The sequence below is a fragment of the Trachypithecus francoisi genome, unplaced genomic scaffold (assembly GCF_009764315.1).
Source record: "Trachypithecus francoisi isolate TF-2019V2 unplaced genomic scaffold, Tfra_2.0 Lachesis_group8, whole genome shotgun sequence".
Taxonomy (NCBI): Eukaryota; Metazoa; Chordata; class Mammalia; order Primates; family Cercopithecidae; genus Trachypithecus; species Trachypithecus francoisi.
Window position 1 is genome coordinate 21,178,505 of NW_022681473.1, and position 19,734 is coordinate 21,198,238.

The following is a 19,734-nucleotide window of genomic DNA, read 5'->3' on the forward strand; positions in this document are numbered from 1 at the left end:
GTAGATGGGATTACAGGCACCCACCATCACGCCCAGCTAATTTTTGTATTTTTAGTAGAGATGGAGTTTCACCATGTTGGCCAGGCTGGTCTTGAACTCCTGACCTCAGGTGATCCACCCACCTCGGCCTCCCAAAGTGCTAGGATTACAGGTGTGAGCCACCGCACCTGGCCAAAAATCACCATTTTTTCACCACCATGGTAATAATCAATGTAGGCAAAAATTGTCAATGAATCCTAACACCATTGGATAAAAGATTCTTGGGAAATAATATATTTATACAGCCTCAAAGTGTCATTCCACATATTCCTTATTAATTACATTTATAATCAATAATGGGACAAATGAGACTTCTTGTGCCTCCTACTAAGATGAACTCAGAAGGATAAACCTGTGTAGCCTTCCTGATGAAAACATGCTTTTTCTGAATCTAATGAGAAAACAAAGAGACAAATCCAAATTTGTCTGCAAGACAGCTAACCTGGATTTTTCAAAAATGGCATTCTTATAAAAGGAAAATAAGGCTAACTTATATGCTTAGATTAATGGAGACTAAGAGACAGGACACCAAATGCAATGCATAATCCTTACCTGGATCTTGGAACAACAACAATAAAAAAAGAGCTTAAAAGGAGGTACTGGGGCAACTGGAAACCTGCATAAGGGCTGTATGTCATACACTAGTATTGTGTCACGTTAAACTTCCTATTGTGACCAACGTATTGGGGTTGTAAGAGTGAATGTTTTAGTTCTTACAAGATTCAACCTGGAATATTTAGGGGTGAACTGTTACATCTATAACTAACTTACAAATGGTCCCGTGAAATAATTAATAATAATAATAAAGTAAATTAAATGTGTCAAATATTAACAACTAGTGAATCCAGGTGAAGAGTATACAGGTGTTTGTTAACACTCTTGCAACTTTTCTGTAGTTTTGATATTCTTCCAAATAAAAAGCTGGAAAAATTAAAATGAACAAAAAGACCTTTTGAGAATGATAAATGGAAGATCCAGTGAATCTGCTGGAATCTTTATAAGAATCACCCCACTGTTCCAGATAACTTCACCATAGGCTGTAGGTGCCTTCTCAGGGACCAGAAGGCAGAGAAACTTGCCTAAAGAATACTGCCCCGGCTCCTGCTTTGTACAACGGTCTTCAAACTATGATGCTCTCCTGTTCTTTAATTTCATTGTGGAGAATCTGAACCCTTTGCCTGTGTCTATCAATACCTGTCTGTTAATCACAGTCCTTCTTGTGAAAATGATGTCATGGACTAGCCTAGAAATGTAACCACCTATAATAATATTTTCATTTTTTGGAAAATAGTTCAAAATAATTGACTTTCAAATGTGAAGATTGTACACACTTACATGATATAAAATAAAATTACACTAAATTGTCCCCAGTTCCAACTACCCAGTACAATTAGAAAGTTTTATACTTATTTTACACGAAATTTGTTTCAAAAAATTGCGTCTGTTTAAGCAAATACAGTATTTCCAACAAGGTAGAAACAAAAAGCATCTATTGTACCACACAACATTGTACTTGTGTTTTTTACTTCAAAAATCAAAACTACTGTAAGAAATCATCCCATATTTATTCTTATTTTTTATATCAAAAGGAAAGATCTTGAAAATCACCTACCTCTTCTGCATATGATTTTCCAATTCCATCGGTACCACCTGTGACAACTGGGAAAGGGAAAAAAGCAATAGTTTAGTCTAAGAATTACAATGAAGAACTGGTCATAGTTAGGACCCACCAATTACATCCAAGAGGACCAGTGTGATACTTTGTTGTAAAAGACAGAACAATACCAGTGGTTCAAATCTAAGGCTGAATACACACTGCAATAGCTAAAATTTTAAAAAGACTTCAAAAACAAGTGTTAAAAAGAATGTGTTGTGACTGGACTCTCACACATTGATGGTGGCACTGTAAATTGGTACAATTATTTTGGAAAATACTATTTGCCAATATGTTCAGAACTAAAAATATGCCTACCTTAACCCACCAATTCTCAAGAGATAGAAATGAATTAATATCTACCCAAAGAATGTTCACGGCAGCTTAGTTAATGCATAGTAGGTAAATGCAACTAAATATTAATCAACAGAAGAATAAGTAAATTGAGATACAGACAAATAATGGAATACTAAACAGCAGTAAAAAAGAACTACTGATACATGCAAAACATGAATGAATCTCTAAGACATTACAAAAGCCTGCCATAAAAATGTAAGTTCAAGAAAAGGTAAAACTAATCTATGGTTATAGAAGTCAGAATACTGGTTACCTCTGGATAGTGGAGTAGGTAACAGGGAAGGGCAATACAGGAATCTTCTGGGATACAGGAAATATTCTGTATATTTTTAGGGTGGCAGTTACCACTGTGTGTGTGTGGATTCACTGAGCTGTACACTTAAGTACATACTTACTGTATATATCTTCATAAGCTGCTTTTTAAAACAAAGGGTAGTAAAAGTAAACAGAAAATGATTTAATTATTCTATGAGAAACCATATTTACCTTACAACCTCAAAACTTTACGTAGCAGAAACATTTGAAAATTATATAGGGCAGGCTATACCGTGATATCTTATCTCTGGAATACTAGAATCATGTTACACGTTCAAAGCACAGATGTCTGCTTCTCTAAATATGAGTTTTTCCAAAACATTTACAGATTTTAAAAAACAAGTTATGGTGTAAAGTAGGATTTTCTTGTATTTGTCCACTTCTTTCAAATTATACAAGATGGTCCCTAATTTTACTATTTAGAAATATCATTCATATTCTCCCTAGCCATATCTCTCAGAATCTTATAGACTTTCATCATGTTCTTGCTTAGCTGATATCTTTCCAGAATTAAAAAAATAAAAATAAAAATAAAAAAGTTGAAATATCTAGAGAACAGTATAAAAAACCCCTAGGTATCCATAGCCCAGCTTCACCTTGAGGTTAACCTTGCTTCATCTAACATCCCCTCCTGCTTCCTCTCACACTGGATTATTTTGAAGTAAAAACATTATGTCACTTCATTCATAACTATTACAGTATGTTTCTGCTATTAAAAATAAACACAATACCATTATCTCATTCCTAAAATTATAATAATTCCTTGACATCCAATATGTAATCACTATAAATTCTGCCAGATGTTTCAAAAAACTTTTAACAATTGTTCCAATCAGAATTCAATAGGTTCCATAATAAAATTTGTTAATATGTCAATTAGCCATGTCTATAATCTCTCTCCCCTTTCTTCCCTTCACCCTCTCAATTTATTGGTTTAAGATACTAGGTCATAGGTTTGTGCTTTCTCAGCCTGTCCTTGATATCATTTAACATGTTCCTCTGTCCCATGGTGGTTGGATATAGATATTGATCAAATTCAGGTTTGGTTTTTTTGGTAGAAGTACTTCATAAGGGATAATGCATTTTTACATCAAGAAGCATATGTCTGGTTATCTTTTGTTTTGTTATATTAACAGCCACTGCTGGTCACCACTGAGATCCATTATTTCATTAGGGGTTGCAAAATGGTGGTATTAGAGTTCAATCATTAATCTTCATCTATTAGCTGGAATATTTCCAGAGACAAATTATTCCTCATTAGTTAGTTACCATGATATATAGATTGCATAAGAACACAAGATAAATGTTGGAAATTTTTTTGCCTTTATCAGTTTTCAAAATAAATTGGTACTCTGGCATCTTCCAAAGGTAACCCATGTGTTTTTGTCACTATTGTCCTGTTTATAGGAAACATTAGTAACAGATTTAAATACTTGTGGGAGAACCTAACTACAGAAAACTGAGCATCTTATGAAATCTCCTCCAACCTCATGATCAATTTGTAACTTTTGTTTTTCTTTTTTTTTTTTTTAATTTCAACTTTTATTTTACATATAGAGGGTACATGTGCAGGTTTGTTACATGGGAATAATGCTTGATGCTGAGGTTTTGGGTATATATCCCACCACACAGGGAGTGAGGATAGTACCCAATAGGTAGTTTTTCAACTCGCCCCCTTTCCTTCCACTCTCTAGTAGACCACAGTGTCTATTGTTCCTATATTTATTTCCACGTGTGCTCAATGTTTAGCTCCCACTTATAAGTAAGAACATGCAGTATTTGGTCTTCTGTTCCTGTGTTAATTTGCTTAAGATTATGGCCTCTAGTTTCATCTATGTTGCTACGAAGGACATGATTTTATTCTTTTTTATGGCTGTGTAGTATTACATGGTGTATATGTACCACATTTTCTTTATCCAATCTACCATTGATGGGCACCTGGACTGATTCCATGTCTTTGGTATTGTGAATAGTGTAGCAATGAGCATAATTTTCTGTAACTTTTCATCTCCTGACTGTTTTTAGAGGCACAGGAATCCAAATTGTATACTGTATTCTTGTTATTGATTCACTAACGTTTCTTAAGTGATGGATAAACATATTCTAATTGTTTCCAATTTTCTCCTCTTCCTTTTCTCTGTGATAAACTTTTCTCCCCTCTCCAAGATCCCAGAACTGTTGGGGACCAGCCTCAACACCACCCGTAGGGTACCCAAAGTCCAGTGGCGACGAAGGAATGAGAAGAGACAGGTCAAGAGGGCATAAAGAGTTGGGGTCAGGGGGCCAACTGCAAAATGGAGGCTGCAAAAGGCTCAGAGCTCTGGTCTCCACACTTTTTATTTAGTACAATCACTTAAATCTAAGAAGCAGATGTTCAGGGTGAAGCGGTGAAAGGGAGGCAGTGCGTCATACGCATAATCTAGCAGTGGCGGTTTAAGTGAATCTCTTTTGTGCTCAAACAGCATATCTTTAACTTATCAGAGAGTAGCTGGTGGGAGCAAGCTTAATTAGGAGCCTGCATATCTGTCCACATTCCAGTGCTTCAAAGGAGTGTCTTTCTCCTTGAACACAGTGTTTACAGATAAGAGAGCAGGTCTTGCTCTGAGGATGGGAACATAATGGCAATTAGGAGGCTTTCCTCCTCAGAGGCCTCTTGTGGCTTTCCACAACTTATTGTCCCATATTTTCATGGCCAGTTTATGCAGGCACCCCACAAGCCCTTTTCTCCACACAGAACCTCACCTCCTACCCTCTTCCATCAAAGCCTTACTGAAGATCCATCAACTCCACTGTTCCAGATCACTTTACGCAAAAGAAAACTTCCTCTTTCTAAACTCCCACAACACTTGACACATCTTTATGTCGATGGCACTTTACCACTGTCTTTTGAATTGTATTTCCTAATATCTACATGTCTTAATTCTTCTGTAAGATTCTAGGCTCCTTGCTAGTCAACACGCACAAGGTAGGTGTTCAGTAGACATTTGTTGAGTGTTTGAATGATGATTGGCATTTAGTTGGTCTAAAAAATTGCAAAACACATAAGACTTGGATTGTTTTCCTGACAACCTGGTTTCTCAAAAGTCTTTATTTACAAGTACAGTTTTACTTTCCTACACTAACACCTATTAGCCACTGACCTATTTACAAATCCTGTTGGTAACTAGATTATTCTGCATTAAGCCTACAATTGAGGAGCAAGCAAACCACATACAGTCAGCAGCTGCATAACAATGTTTCGGTCAACGAAGGACCACATATACATCTCTGGTCCCCTAAGATTACAATGGAGCTGAAAATCTCCTTTCACCTAGTGACACTGTAGCTGTCATAACGTTGTAACGTAATGCATTAATCACGTGTTTGTGGTCATGCTGGTGTAAACAAACCTACTACTATGCCAGTGATAGAAAGGTAGAACACATACAATTATATATAACATATAACGCTTGATAATCATAATAAACAACTATGCTACTGGGTTATGTATTTACTATAATACTACACTTTTTCACATTAGAGTATACTCTCTCTACTTTATAGAAAAAAAAGTTAACTGTAAAACAGCCTCAGGCAGGTCGTTCAGGAGATACTCCAGAAGAAGGCACTGTTACCATAGGAGATGGCAGCTCTATGTGTGTGATTGTGTCTGAAGACCTTCCAGTGGGACAAGACATGGAGGTAAAAACACACTGATATTGAGGATCCTGACCTGTTGTTGGCCCAGGCCAATGTGTATGTTTTCTATCTTTGTTTTTAACAAAAAAGCTTCAAAAGTAAAAAAAAAAAACTTTAAAAATTAAAAATGGAATAAGGATATAAAGAAGATATTTTTGTACAGTATACAATGTGTTTCTTTCTTTTTTAAGCTAAGTGTTATTATAAAAGTCCAAAAGATAAGCAAGATAAGTTTATAAAGTAAAAGGGTTATAGTAAGCGAATTTATTATTAAAGAAAAAATTTTAAGGTTTTTATGGTATTAGGTCTAACATTTAAGTCTCTAATCCATCTTGAATTAATTTTCGTATAAGGAGTAAGGAAAGGATCCAGTTTCAGCTTTCTACTTATGGCTAGCCAATTTTCCCAGCACCATTTATTAAATAGGGAATCCTTTCCCCATTTCTTGTTTCTCTCAGGTTTGTCAAAGATCAGATGGCTGTAGATGTGTGGTATTATTTCTGAGGACTCTGTTCTGTTCCATTGGTCTATATCTCTGTTTTGGTACCAGTACCATGCTGTTTTGCTTACTGTAGCCTTGTAGTATAGTTTGAAGTCAGGTAGCGTGACACCTCCAGCTTTGTTCTTTTGACTTAGGATTGTCTTGGCAATGCGGGCTCTTTTTTGGTTCCATATGAACTTTAAAGCAGTTTTTTCCAATTCTGTGATGAAACTCATTGGTAGCTTGATGGGGATGGCATTGAATCTATAAATGATCTTGGGCAGTATGGCCATTTTCACGATATTGATTCTTCCTATCCATGAGCATGGTATGTTCTTCCATTTGTTTGTGTCCTCTTTTATTTCACTGAGCAGTGGTTTGTAGTTCTCCTTGAAGAGGTCCTTTACATCCCTTGTAAGTTGGATTCCTAGGTATTTTATTCTCTTTGAAGCAATTGTGAATAGAAGTTCATTCATGATTCGGCTCTCTGTTATTCAGGACATAGGCATGGGCAAGGACTTCATGTCTAAAACACCAAAAGCAATGGCAGCAAAAGCCAAAATTGACAAATGGGATCTAATTAAACTAAAGAGCTTCTGTACAGCAAAAGAAACCACCATCAGAGTGAACAGGCAACCTACAGAATGGGAGAACATTTTTGCAATCTACTCATCTGACAAAGGGCTAATATCCAGAACCTACAAAGAACTCAAACAAATTTACAAGAAAAAAACAAACAACCCCATCAAAAAGTGGGCAAAGGATATGAACAGACATTTCTCAAAAGAAGACATTCATAAAGCCAACAGGCACATGAAAAAATGCTCATCATCACTGGCCATCAGAGAAATGCAAATCAAAACCACAATGAGATACCATCTCACACCAGTTAGAATGGCAATCATTAAAAAGTCAGGAAACAATAGGTGCTGGAGAGGATGTGGAGAAATAGGAACACTTTTACACTGTTGGTGGGATTGTAAACTAGTTCAACCATTATGGAAAACAATATGGCGATTCCTCAAGGATCTAGAACTAGATGTACCATATGACCCAGCCATCCCATTACTGGGTATATACCCAAAGGATCATAAATCATGCTGCTATAAAGACACATGCACACGTATGTTTATTGCGGCACTATTCACAATAGCAAAGACTTGGAATCAACCCAAATGTCCATCAGTGACAGACTGGATTAAGAAAATGTGGCACATATACACCATGGAATACTATGCAGCCATAAAAAAGGATGAGTTTGTGTCCTTTGTAGGGACATGGATGCAGCTGGAAACCATCATGCTTTGCAAACTATCACAAGAACAGAAAACCAAACACCGCATGTTCTCACTCATAGGTGGGAACTGAACAATGAGATCACTTGGACTCGGGAAGGGGAACATCACACACCGGGGCCTATCATGGGGAGGGGGGAGGGGGGAGGGATTGCATTGCGAGTTATACCTGATGTAAATGACGAGTTGATGGGTGCTGACGAGTTGATGGGTGCAGCACACCAACATGGCACAAGTATACATATGTAACAAACTTGCACGTTATGCACATGTACCCTAGAACTTAAAGTATAATAATAATAAAATAAAATAAAATAAAAAATTTTTAAATAAATTCAGTATAGCCCAATTATTAAGTGTTTATAAAGTCTACAGTAGTATACAGTAATATTCTAGGCCTTCACATTCACTCACCACTCACTCACTCACTTACACAGAGAAACTCCAGTCCTGCAAGTTCCATTCACAGTAAGCGTCCTATACAGATGTGCCATTTTTAAACTTTTGTTTGTTTATTTTTAAGAGTCAGGGTCTTGCTCTGTCACCCAGGCTGGTGTGCAATGGTGTGATCACAGCTCACTATAGCCTCTCACTGTTGGGCTCAAGTGATCCTCTTGCCTTAGCCTCCTGTGTAGCTACAAGCACATGCTACCATACCTGACCAGCTGTTTTTGTTTTTTTTTTTTCCTGTAGAGACCAGGTCTTACTATGTTGAACTCATGGCCTCAAGCAATGCTCCCACCTCGGCCTTCCAAAGGCTGGGATTATAGGCATGAGACACCATCCTTGGCCCTTTTTAATCTTTTGTACCATATTTTTACTGTACTTTTCTACGTTTGATATATTTAGATACACAAATACCACTGTGTTACAACTGCCTATTCAGTATAGTAACATGCTATTATATATAGGTTTGTAGCCTAGGAGCTTTAGGCCATACCATATAACCTAGGTATGTACAGTAGGCTAAACCATCTAGATTTGTAGAAGTACACTCTGTTGATGTTTGCACAACAACAAAATTGTCTAGCAACACATTTCTCAGAATGTATCCCCACCATTAAGTGACATATGACTATATATGATTACAGCAATGAATTGATGGCAGTGTCATCAGAATTCTTGGAGTAAGGGCTCAGAAATCTCTTAATGAGAATATGCTGAAGAATGAAACTATGTAAAGTCACTCAGTACTGTGCATCTAAAAATTTGACTGGAATCTCTTTCAAAAGAATACAGATAACTATTGCATGTATGTATCCATGTTTAAAATTGCCAACTCTGGGCTGATCTAAAAACCAGCATACCATAAAACTAAAAACAGTCTTAGAAAGGCCAGAATATGCCAGGTCTAGAGATTCTGAAATCCGCCTCATGTATATTGTCTTCCTTTTCCCGATTCTCCAGTTGTTGGAGTTTGTAATGGATACTGTTAGTGCATCAGCCAGATCCTCCCTTCTGGCACAGAGGTACTCAATCAACCCTTTCTTGCCAGGAGTGTTAACTGCTGCCAGTAACCGCTCTCAGCCAAAGAGGGGCTACCTTGCTCCCCTGGGCAGTACATGTCTCTTGGCGAGGCCCCACTCAGGGACAAAGGTTGGGCTCCCTTACCTCACTTAGGCATCTCTCTAGAGCCATCCTACATTCAGGGCCAATGGTATCAGCTACAACCTTTGCCACAACTGCATCACAGTTCGACTTCTCCCTCTGCTCAATTCTGCTTCTTTTGCTTCCTCACAGGTGTTATGCCTGAGAACATTCCTGAATACACCTCACATACACATGAACCAATATTGATACAATTAATCAAAGTCCATATCTTATTCAGATTTACTTACCTGTTACTGAATGTCCTTTTCTGATCTAGGATCTCATCCAGAATATCACACCACATTTAGTCATCATGTCTCCTTATATGACAGTTTAAAAGACAGCATTTTTAAATTGTGTGTATCTTTTTATAAAAAGTCTATTTTCTAACCACACGCATAATAGCTTAACTGGGTATAGAATTCTAAGCAGGAAATCATTTTTAACAAAAAAATTTTAGACAACTCTCCGTTGTCTTCTAACACAAGTATCATTTTAAAATGTTTCACCATTCTTATTTCCCACCATTTCTAAGTAACCTGCTTTTTTTTGTCACTGGGGCTTTTACAATTATTACTTAGTCTGTAGGACTCCATCATGAAAACGTACCCAAATGAGCGGGTGTTTTTCCACTCACTGGTGCTAGGCACTGGTGGGTCTTAAAATTCATGATCTTCAGTTCTGAAAAGTTTCTTAGGTTAATTGTTTGATAATATCTGCCTCACATTTTTCTCTTCCTAGAATCCCTATAAATCAGAATTTGGATTTAATAGTTTCTCTATTAATCTTACTTTTCTTTTTGCTCTACTTTCCTGTAAATTTCTTCCACTTTATCTTCCAAACCATCTATGTACTTTTTAAATGTAGGTTGTCAATTTTTCTGCTTTGAAGAATCTTCCATATTCTGACTGCTCTTTTGAACACTCTCACTCTCTTTCTCGCTTTTAACAGCATCTTGTTCTTATTATAGATCCATTATCTAATCTCTGAGGATATTAATTACAGTTTGTTTACATATTTACGTTTTCTTCTACTCTATATTTTGTTCCTCTAAGTTCCTTCTTGATTGTTTTGGTCACTCTTATCTTGGCTGCATTAAAATATTGATTAGAGTTCACAGGTGAGGTGATTACACCGTGGCCCTCAATACAACTCAATCAATGGGCCAATCAGCTTTTTCATTGGGGAATCCACAAAAGTCAGTATGTGTCTCTTCTCTGGGGGCCTTCAGTGTCTCTTAGAAAGCATTCCCTAATTTCCAGTCTTCTGGCTGCTGGGCAGTTATTAGTTTGCAGGTGTTTTACTTAGCCTCTGTTCTCAGTCAGGTGTCTCATCTTAGGGCTTCTGCTGCTTAATTTCCCTGAGTTTCAAGCACATCTGCCCCATGCCTGTCTTTTGAGGTACCTGATAATTCCAATTCCTGTGCTGTTCTGGGATCCAAGGGACAAACCTGCTTATTTCCCAATGGTGGCCCCACTATGAGGACTCAGGTGTCTGCTCTGGAAGTCAGTTACCACTCCACCACCTTCAATAGCTGTGACTGGGGGTGAGGGATGACAGAAGTTCCCTAGTTGCATCAAAATGGAGCTTTCCATTTCTTATTCTTCTAACTTTTAGAGAACATTTCCAAGAGATGAAAGGCCAAAAGTATTGCTACTTCATCATTTTAAAACTAGAAACACCCAAGGTTCCTCTTAAGCATATTATACCAAAGTACACTAACTTTAGTTGAGAATGATGCTAAACACACTTAGAAAGATTTATGCCCAGCAAGAACATTTTTTCCTATCTCCTGTTAGCAACTATCAAATTTAAATGAAACTAACAGCCTTCAGAAACTATTATGTGTATGACTATCGAGAATACAATGGTTCACATTCAATATTAGATATTCTATCAATTACCCACTTCATGGTTAGGACTTTAAATATAAGCAGAAACAATATGATTACATTGTACAAATATTAAAAATATAACTTCTGATATTTCAGATAAAAATATCATTTTTCCATTTTCTCATACTTCTCAAAACCAAATCCAACATTGTCCAGTTACATGTAAGTCAAATATTACCTCACAAGTAAATATCTTTTCTGAGAAAACAGAAAAGTGCAAAAATTATTTATGGGCACAAAAAAAAAAAAAAAAAAAAAAGCAAAACTGGAAATCCAGGGCCTCTCTTAGGCATCTCCATAGCACCACTGTAGTTCTGCAATAATTAGTGCTATATACAGTGGTCAGGTAATGGGAGACCAAGTGTCATTTCCCCAGCAAAGGAAATGACAAAGCCTGTAGATCTACAAGTTACATGATGGGTAATGTATTATATTTGCAATAACGTACAAACATACCCAAGTTTAAGCCAATTATGAAAGAACAACTCTTACTCAACAAACATGGAAAAAATTCAAATTTGTTTAAGATAATGGGAACAAGGACTGTCCTGCTTTTGGTTTTAAAGGTATTTTCATGGGGCACAGTGGCTCATCCCAAAACTTTGGGATGCTGAGGTGGGAGGAATGCTTGAGCCCAGGAGTTCAAGACCAGCCTGGGCAACACAGTGAGACCCCGTTTCTGCAAAAAAACTCAAGAAAATTAGCCAGTATGGTGGCACACACCTATAGTCCCAGCTACTTGGGAAGCTCAGGCAGGAGGATCCTCTGAGCCTAGGAAGTTGAGGATGAAGTGAGTTATGACTGCGGCACTATACTCCAACCTCAGTGACAGAGTGAGACCCTGTCTCAATTAAAAAAAAAAAAAAAGGCATTTCCTTTGCCTTAAAGCTATATATCTTCCAACAGTAGTAGCAGAGACAGCAGCTGTAGTTGGATAGAAAATCCCTCAGTAGCCGAGCACGGTGGCTCACACCTGTAATCCCAGTACTTTGGGAGGCCTAGGAGGGCGGATCACGAGGTCAGGAGATCGAGACCATCCTGGCTAACAAGGTGAAACCCCGTCTCTACTAAAAATACAAAAAGTTAGCCAGGCTTGGTGGCGGGCGCCAGTAGTCCCAGCTGCTCAGGAGGCTGAGGCAGGAGAATGGAGTGAACCCAGGAGGCGGAGGTTGCAGTGAGTCGAGGTCGTGCCACTGCACTCCAGCCTGGGCGACACAGCGAGACTCTGTCTCAAAAAAAAAGAAAATTCCTCAGTTACGTTCAATAATTTTTTATTTTTATAAAATAGCAGTGTGATTTTCACTATTTTAAAATTAAACTATATTATCTGGTGAGTCAATTCATCATCATAAATTTTAGAAAGGTAAACCAAAGCATAACATCTCAAATCAAAAGTCTATTGATAGTTGCTTCTGGGGGATTAGGGAAAGATGGGAAAGAGATTACTTTTTATCATTATTTTAACTCTTTGCATTTTTTTAACCATGTACATGTACTGCATTTTTTTTAAGTCCTTTGCTACTATGAATAGAAAAATGGTGTAAACTGAGCCAGCAAACTCATCTATTCCAATTTCCCAAAATCAGGGTACTATTGCTTAAATCAGTGTTTCTCAAGGCCACTTAAGTTTTCTTAAAATTGAATTTTTTTTCTTAAAATTTAATAGAAAACTTGATTACTTAATTACTCTTTAATTACTACTTATAAAGGACCATCAGTTTCAATTAACATAGACTATTAGTATAAAAAACATATGAATGCCAAAATTGAAAAATATTAATCAATGTGGTACCTAAGATCATCTCTTGGTTGATCTTTGGGAAACACTGACCTAAACACTCTCGCCCTTATAATACCAATTTTCAATGAAAACCAAATAAAACAAAGACCAGCTTCCAAGTCATCCAAATCAGAAGTACTGCTTGTTTTTTTGTGGTTTCTTAAAATGAAAAAACTAAGCATTCACAGCAACACTGAAATGATAAGATACAATATGCAAAATCTACCCTGGGGATGCCATCCTTCTTGTGTTAAATGCACATCTGGGCCAGAGCCTGCTGGTTGCCTTCCTTAATACCCATTCTACCCTTCTTCCTTTGCAGGAGAATACTGATTTTTAACCCAGCATAATTGTGGCCTGGAATAAAGACTTATATTCCAACCTCCCTACCAGCTAGCAGTGGCCATATGATTAATTTCAGGGAAATTAATAAGGTTGTGAAGGACTTTGAAAAAGGTTGCTTAATGGAAGCTGACTTGGTAGAGAGAGGCCCCTTTTGCCCTTCATCTAGCCAGTTCTGAAGTGATGGCTATAGCTGCAGCAGTCTCTTGAACCATGAAGTAATCTTAGGATTGAAGCCATGGGCTAAGGTAATGGAACAGAATCATAGGAATCAAGGTCCCTGATAACACTACTGAATTACTACGCCATTTTAAAATCCCAATCATTTCTTCTTTTACTGTTTATCATAAGGAATCAAACATATACAAAAGTTCTAGTCTTTAAAGTGGGTGAAAAATAAACTTCTGTCTTATTAAAGTAACTATGATAGGCCCAGAAAAGCAAGTGTAAACTGTCAATAAAATAAATTATGAAAACAAAATAATATTCACGCCATTATAAGAATATTTGCTCAAGGCATGTCACTGATATCATCCAGTTAATTCTCACAACTACTACCCCAATCTACACTATCGTCCCAAACACAAGGATTTGTGAGAGGAATCTTTCATCCCTCCTCACTCAATTCATACTATGCACAGTTAAAAATTATCTTTCTCAAACACCATTTTTTCCCTGCCAAGAAGTTACATTTCCCCTTTGCCAACTATATAAAAACTGAAACACAAATTCATTCACTTCTTCCCGTTGCTACCACCAAGAGCTACTATCATTCATCTCCTATAAGAATTACTGTTAACAGCCAGCATTCACCTGGTCCCACTCTTACTCCTCTCCAATTCATTCTCTGTATTGCAGCCAAAATAATCACTCCAAAGTGCAAATCTGAACTTCACTTCCCTGCCTAAAACCTGACACTGGCTTCCCACTCCCCTCATTCTTTATAAGGTCTTCCATGAGCTGACCTTACTCCTACCACTTTCTTCCTTCCACTCAAGCATTCCCCAGTTGTGCTGAAATTTTTCCAGTTCCTCCAAGGTAACATGCTTTCTCTTCACAAATGTTCCCTACACCTCCAATGTACACTCTGCTATGGTTTTAATGTGTCCCTTCCAAGAGTCAGGTGTTGAAACTTAAGGGCCAATGTGACAGTGGTAAGAAGTGGAGACATTAAGAGGTGATTAGGCCATGAGATCTCCTCCCTAATGAGTGGAATTAAAGCCCTTATACAAGAATCTTCATGAAGCGTTCCTTCAGCCAACTTGCCTTTCTGCCTTTTGCCCTGTGAGGACACAGCATTCCAAGGATGCAGCAACAAGGTGCCATCCTGGAAGCACACAGTATCCCTCTCCAGAAAACTGAACCTGCAGGCACCTTGATCTTGGACTTCCTGGCACACAAAACCGTGAGAAAATACATTTCTGTTCTTTATGTATTTTATTATAGCAGCACAATGAACTAAAACACACTTCTAGCTGTGTTTCCCTCCCATCCTTGAGGTTTTCCAATTAAACCATCCAATTAAACCATTAAGCCTTCCTTGACCTGTAGACTAATTTAGAACTTCATATAGAAATCTCTGCCCCATAGTACTCTGTACTCTCCCTTTGTGAAAGCTGATCATGCCAGTTGGGTCATTCTTGTCATACCTGACTGAAACAGAGACAAGCATCCAGGGGGGAAAGCCCTGAGGGTACAAAACATTGCTCCAAGAATGTAATTCTCTGCAAGCCTGACTGCTGAACCGGCTGGTTGTAACCTGACAGCAGTTTTATCTATGCTTGCTGCAACTCTAGAACTAATTTTGTCCACAGCAGTTGCTCACCAATCAGGACTTGCCACTTCCCCAAACCCTTACCCAAAGCCAGTGAACTTTCTCAAAGAGCAATAGGTAACATTCTCCTTTTTATAAAACCTCTAGTTTTCTCTTTTTGCTTTGGAGAAAGTGCTTTTGGTTCATGCTGGAGACTCTCTGCTTTGCAAACTGATATTGCCAATAAAACTCTCTTTCCTACTATCTAGCCATCCTGGTGGTCCTTTGGACGACATCGTCATGACATTCATCACACAAGATTCCGTAAGAACAGAGTCTGTCTGGGTCATCACAGTCTAACTGCTAGCACAGAACCTGGCAAAAAGCAGGTGATTAATGAGGTTTTACTGTATGAATGGATGAGTGAATGAATGAAGGGAGATTATAAAAGAAAAACTAACCTTTTATGACCCTACCCACTGCTTTTTCCCCACCTTATTTAGAAATAATTACACAACCCCTACACTCTTCAGCCTCCTCTCAATGTCAAGAATCAATTATCTAAAAGTGAGATTTTCAAGAAATTTAAATTTCTTGAAATTTTAAATTAAATTTTCAAGAAATTTAACATAAATGTTATGATAAACCTGTAGATTTGCACTTTCACAGAATTCTGAGGCTGTCCTTGAAAAGTGATGATTTTCGGGGAACAACACACACTGGGGCCTGTTGGAGGGGGAGGGGTGGGGGAGGGAGAGTATCAGGAAGAATAGCTAATGGACACTGGGCTTAATACCTAGGCGACAGGATGACCTGTGCAGCAAACCACCATGGCACATGTTTACCTATGTAACAAACCTGCACATCCTGCACATGGACCCCTGAACTTAAAAGTCGAAGAAAAAACAAGAGAAAAGTGATGATTTTCAGTGCTAGAGAGAACTACTTCACTCATAATGTGCCAGTGAAACATGCTAAAACATGTTAAATTACCAAAGTAGTGACAGTTCATTATTCTTTTTTTTTTTTTTTTTTGAGACAGAGTCTGGCTCTGTCACCCAGGCAATCTCTGCCCACTGGAAGCTCCGCCTCCCGGGTTCCCGCCATTCTCCCACCTCAGCCTCCCAAGTAGCTGGGACTACAGGCGCCCGCCACCACGCCCGGTTAATTTTTTGAATTTTTAGTAGAGACAGGGTTTCACCATGTTAGTCAGGATGGTATGATCTCCTGACCTTGTGATCCACTCGCCTCGGCCTCCCAAGGTGCTGGGATTACAGGCGTGAGCCATCGCGCTTGGCCTGACAGTTCATATTCTTGTCTCTAAGATTTGCTTCTTCATTTAACACTGGTGTCCTCAGATTCCATTTTGCTATGAAATACGTGGTAGTTTTTAACAATACAGAGAAAAAAAGCTATATAGTATCACCCAGAATCATGTGGGTTGGGACAGTACAGATGATGGTCACAGGTAGCACTATAAGGTAGAGGAAGAAAAGAAGGAAAGGGGAAAAAGGAAGATTTTTTTTAAAAAGGCTTATGTCTTCATATGCAAATATAACACCAGAACCCAAATTTACAAGCCTTTGAGAAGATGGAAACCGACAACTATAAAGAATAGACCAACTTGGCATCCAGAAGCGTCTAGCTTGCTACAGATTATATAAAATACTGGCAACTGACCAGGGCTCCACTTCCAGATTTTATACAGTCAACACAAATACTTTAGTTTGTGTAGGTTAAAAATATTCTACTCTTTTTGTCCTCAACTTGCTAGGAACAGATATTTTTAGTAAGAACCCAATCAACCTTATCAAAATCAAACATCAAAAATAGACTAGAGCAACACTGGAAGCAAACTCACTATTTTTAGCTCTTCTGCCTATTCCCTGCCACTACCCACAAAATTCTGACTGTAAAGTCCATGCCTAAGAGCTTAGTTATTCCAAGCAGTTTCCTTCTTGTGACCCCCTTTTTCCCCCCGAAAACCTGAATGCAGAAAACACTCGATTGATTAAAGATTAATACTGCCGCAATCCATGACAGCTGCCTTTCCTCTGAGGGTTTTGGGAGGAGGGTGGTAGGCATAGAAAATGATAGAGAGCTTGCATCAGTATTCCTCTTGGGAATCTATTACATGGAAAGAAAATTGCTATTTCAATCCCTTTTTGTTGCTAAAAATAGCAGTCTCAATTGATTCAGGCAAACAGTGTAGGGGCTTAGCAGTGCTGAATTTAGAAACCACAGAAGTCCCTGAGAGCAAATGCTAACGTAGACTTAACACACGCCAGCTCATATTTAACAAAGAACAAAGAAGAGAAGCATGCAGGGTGCAAGTTAATAAAACAGCAGCAACTTCCTCCATTTTTATTAAAGACAAACAGTGAAAGTGATGCAATATAAGACCACTCTAACTTGTTCTTCTAATCAATTATAAAAATTATTTTACAAAAAATATTAGTTTATGCATACACCCAGATATTGTGGGCATTTTCCAAAACCCCATGGTATGAGGAAGCACACGTCTTTCTTCAAGAACAGTAGATTGCTATAGAAAGAAAATGCCCAGTTTACAAATGTCCTGTCCCAATATAGAGTCCCCTTTTTCCCACTCAGTCCTTTCAGGTTCCCCACTAAGCAGCCCTCTCTTCGACTCTTTACTCCCCTTATTTTGACCCAACCAGACACTGGAGACTCTTCTACTTGCCACTTAAAAAACTGGCAAACCCAAACAGCAATAACAAAAATTCAAAGCATCTGTAAGTCCAGAACAGAAAAACAAACAAACAAACAACAACAACAACAAAAAAACTGTGAAAAGCACGATTTGCTTAAGGCAGTTGCTCTCCTGGGCCAACTTCCAGGCAAGGCCCTGCAATTCCTTCTAGTGGCACCATAACCCCAAAATGTCTTCTGCCTGATTTTTTCACTTTATTTCGTTAACTAAAAACCCTTCCAAATAATAATTCATTTTGGTTAATGCCACATCCTCTTTAAAAATGCAAACCCATGTATAAGAATTAAAAAGTTATCAATCTTTATGCCTCAGGGTGATCTAACTGATTTAAACTACTTTGTGGCTTCCTTTGGGAAAACCCAAAATGAGGGAGTAACATGGAAGGGGCCTCATGAGAACAGGAATTCTGACTGGGAACAAAGCAGTTACTACTTTTGAATCACAGGGCCTGGTAAGTCACCACAATGGAAAGGCTTTTGCTATTTTAGTGCAAATACAATATGAGAAGTGGTGAAGAACATGGACACTAAAACCAAACCAGCAAGGTTCAAGTGTAGACTCAAATCCCAACTCTGCCACCTCTATTTAACTTCTGTGGCTAGTTAATTTCTAGCAATAGTTAACTACTATTGTCTTGGTTTCTTCATTTGTAAAGTGAATACAATATTATTTGTCCCATAGAGTCACTGTAAAGATTCGATTGGGCTGGGCGTGGTGGTTCACGCCTGTAATCCCAGCACTTTGGGAGGCCGAGACGGGCAGATCACGAGGTCAGGAGATCGAGACCATCCTGGCTAACACGGTGAAACCCTGTCTCTGCTAAAAATACAAAAAAATTAGCCAGGCGTGGTGGTGGGTGCCTGTAGTCCGAGCTACTCGGGGGGCTAAGGCAGGAGAATGGTGTGAACCTGGAGCTTGCAGTGAGCCAAGATTGTGCCACTGCACTTCAGCCTGGGTGACAGAGTGAGGCTCCATCTCAAAAAAAAAAAAAAAAAGATTCAATTAAATGTTAATAATAGCACCCACCATACTGGACTTCTTGCAAATTAAATGGAACAATGTATGTAATGTATTTAGCATGAGACCTGACACATAAGAAATTCTCAATAAATGTTAGCAATTAGACAAGGTGTGCTAGAAAGTAGAGGGGATACAGAAGGCAGAGAAAAAGCTAACTAAGGTCAGCTGTGAAACTACAGCAACAAAAGAAAAAGTAGGGAAAACAGAGTTCGTCAAAACTAAAATTTTTTTGTACATCAAAAGATATTATAAGAGAATGAAAAGACAACTGATATGGTTTGGCTCTGTGTCCCCACCCAAACTCATCTCCAATTGTAATCCCCATATGTCAGGGGAGAGTCCTGGTAGGAGGTGACTGGATCGTGGGGCAGTCCCCTCATGCTGTTCTCATGATAGTGAGTTATCAGGAGGTCTGATGGTTTAAAAGCATGTGGCAGTTCCCCCCTTGATCTCTCTCTCCTGCCGCCATGTAAGACATGCCTTGCTTCCCCTTCGCCTTCCACCATGATTATAAGTTTCCCGAGGCCTCCCCAGCCATGCAGAACTGTGAGTCAATTAAACCTCCTTTCTTTATAAATGACCCAGTTTCAGGTAGTTCTTTACAGCAGTGTGAAAACAGACTAATACATCAACCCACGCATAGAATGAGAGAAAACATTTGCAAATCATCTATATAATAAAGGTTTAGTGTACAGAATATATAAAGAATTTGTACACCTCTGTAACAAAAAGATGACCCAATTTTAAAATTGGGCAAAGGACTTGAATAGACATTTATCCAAAGGGGATATACAAATGGCC

General features: G+C 38.3%; 1 protein-coding gene across 1 annotated transcript in view; it reads right to left on the minus strand.

Annotated features, from left to right (window-relative positions):
- The window catches only part of HSD17B12 (hydroxysteroid 17-beta dehydrogenase 12), a 173,115-nt gene that overhangs the window by 99,189 nt on the left and 54,192 nt on the right, over positions 1 to 19,734 (minus strand). The window contains exon 2 of the mRNA XM_033207762.1: positions 1,652 to 1,698. Within this exon, the coding sequence (XP_033063653.1) occupies positions 1,652 to 1,698 (47 nt within the window). The remainder of the gene's footprint in view (positions 1 to 1,651; positions 1,699 to 19,734) is intronic.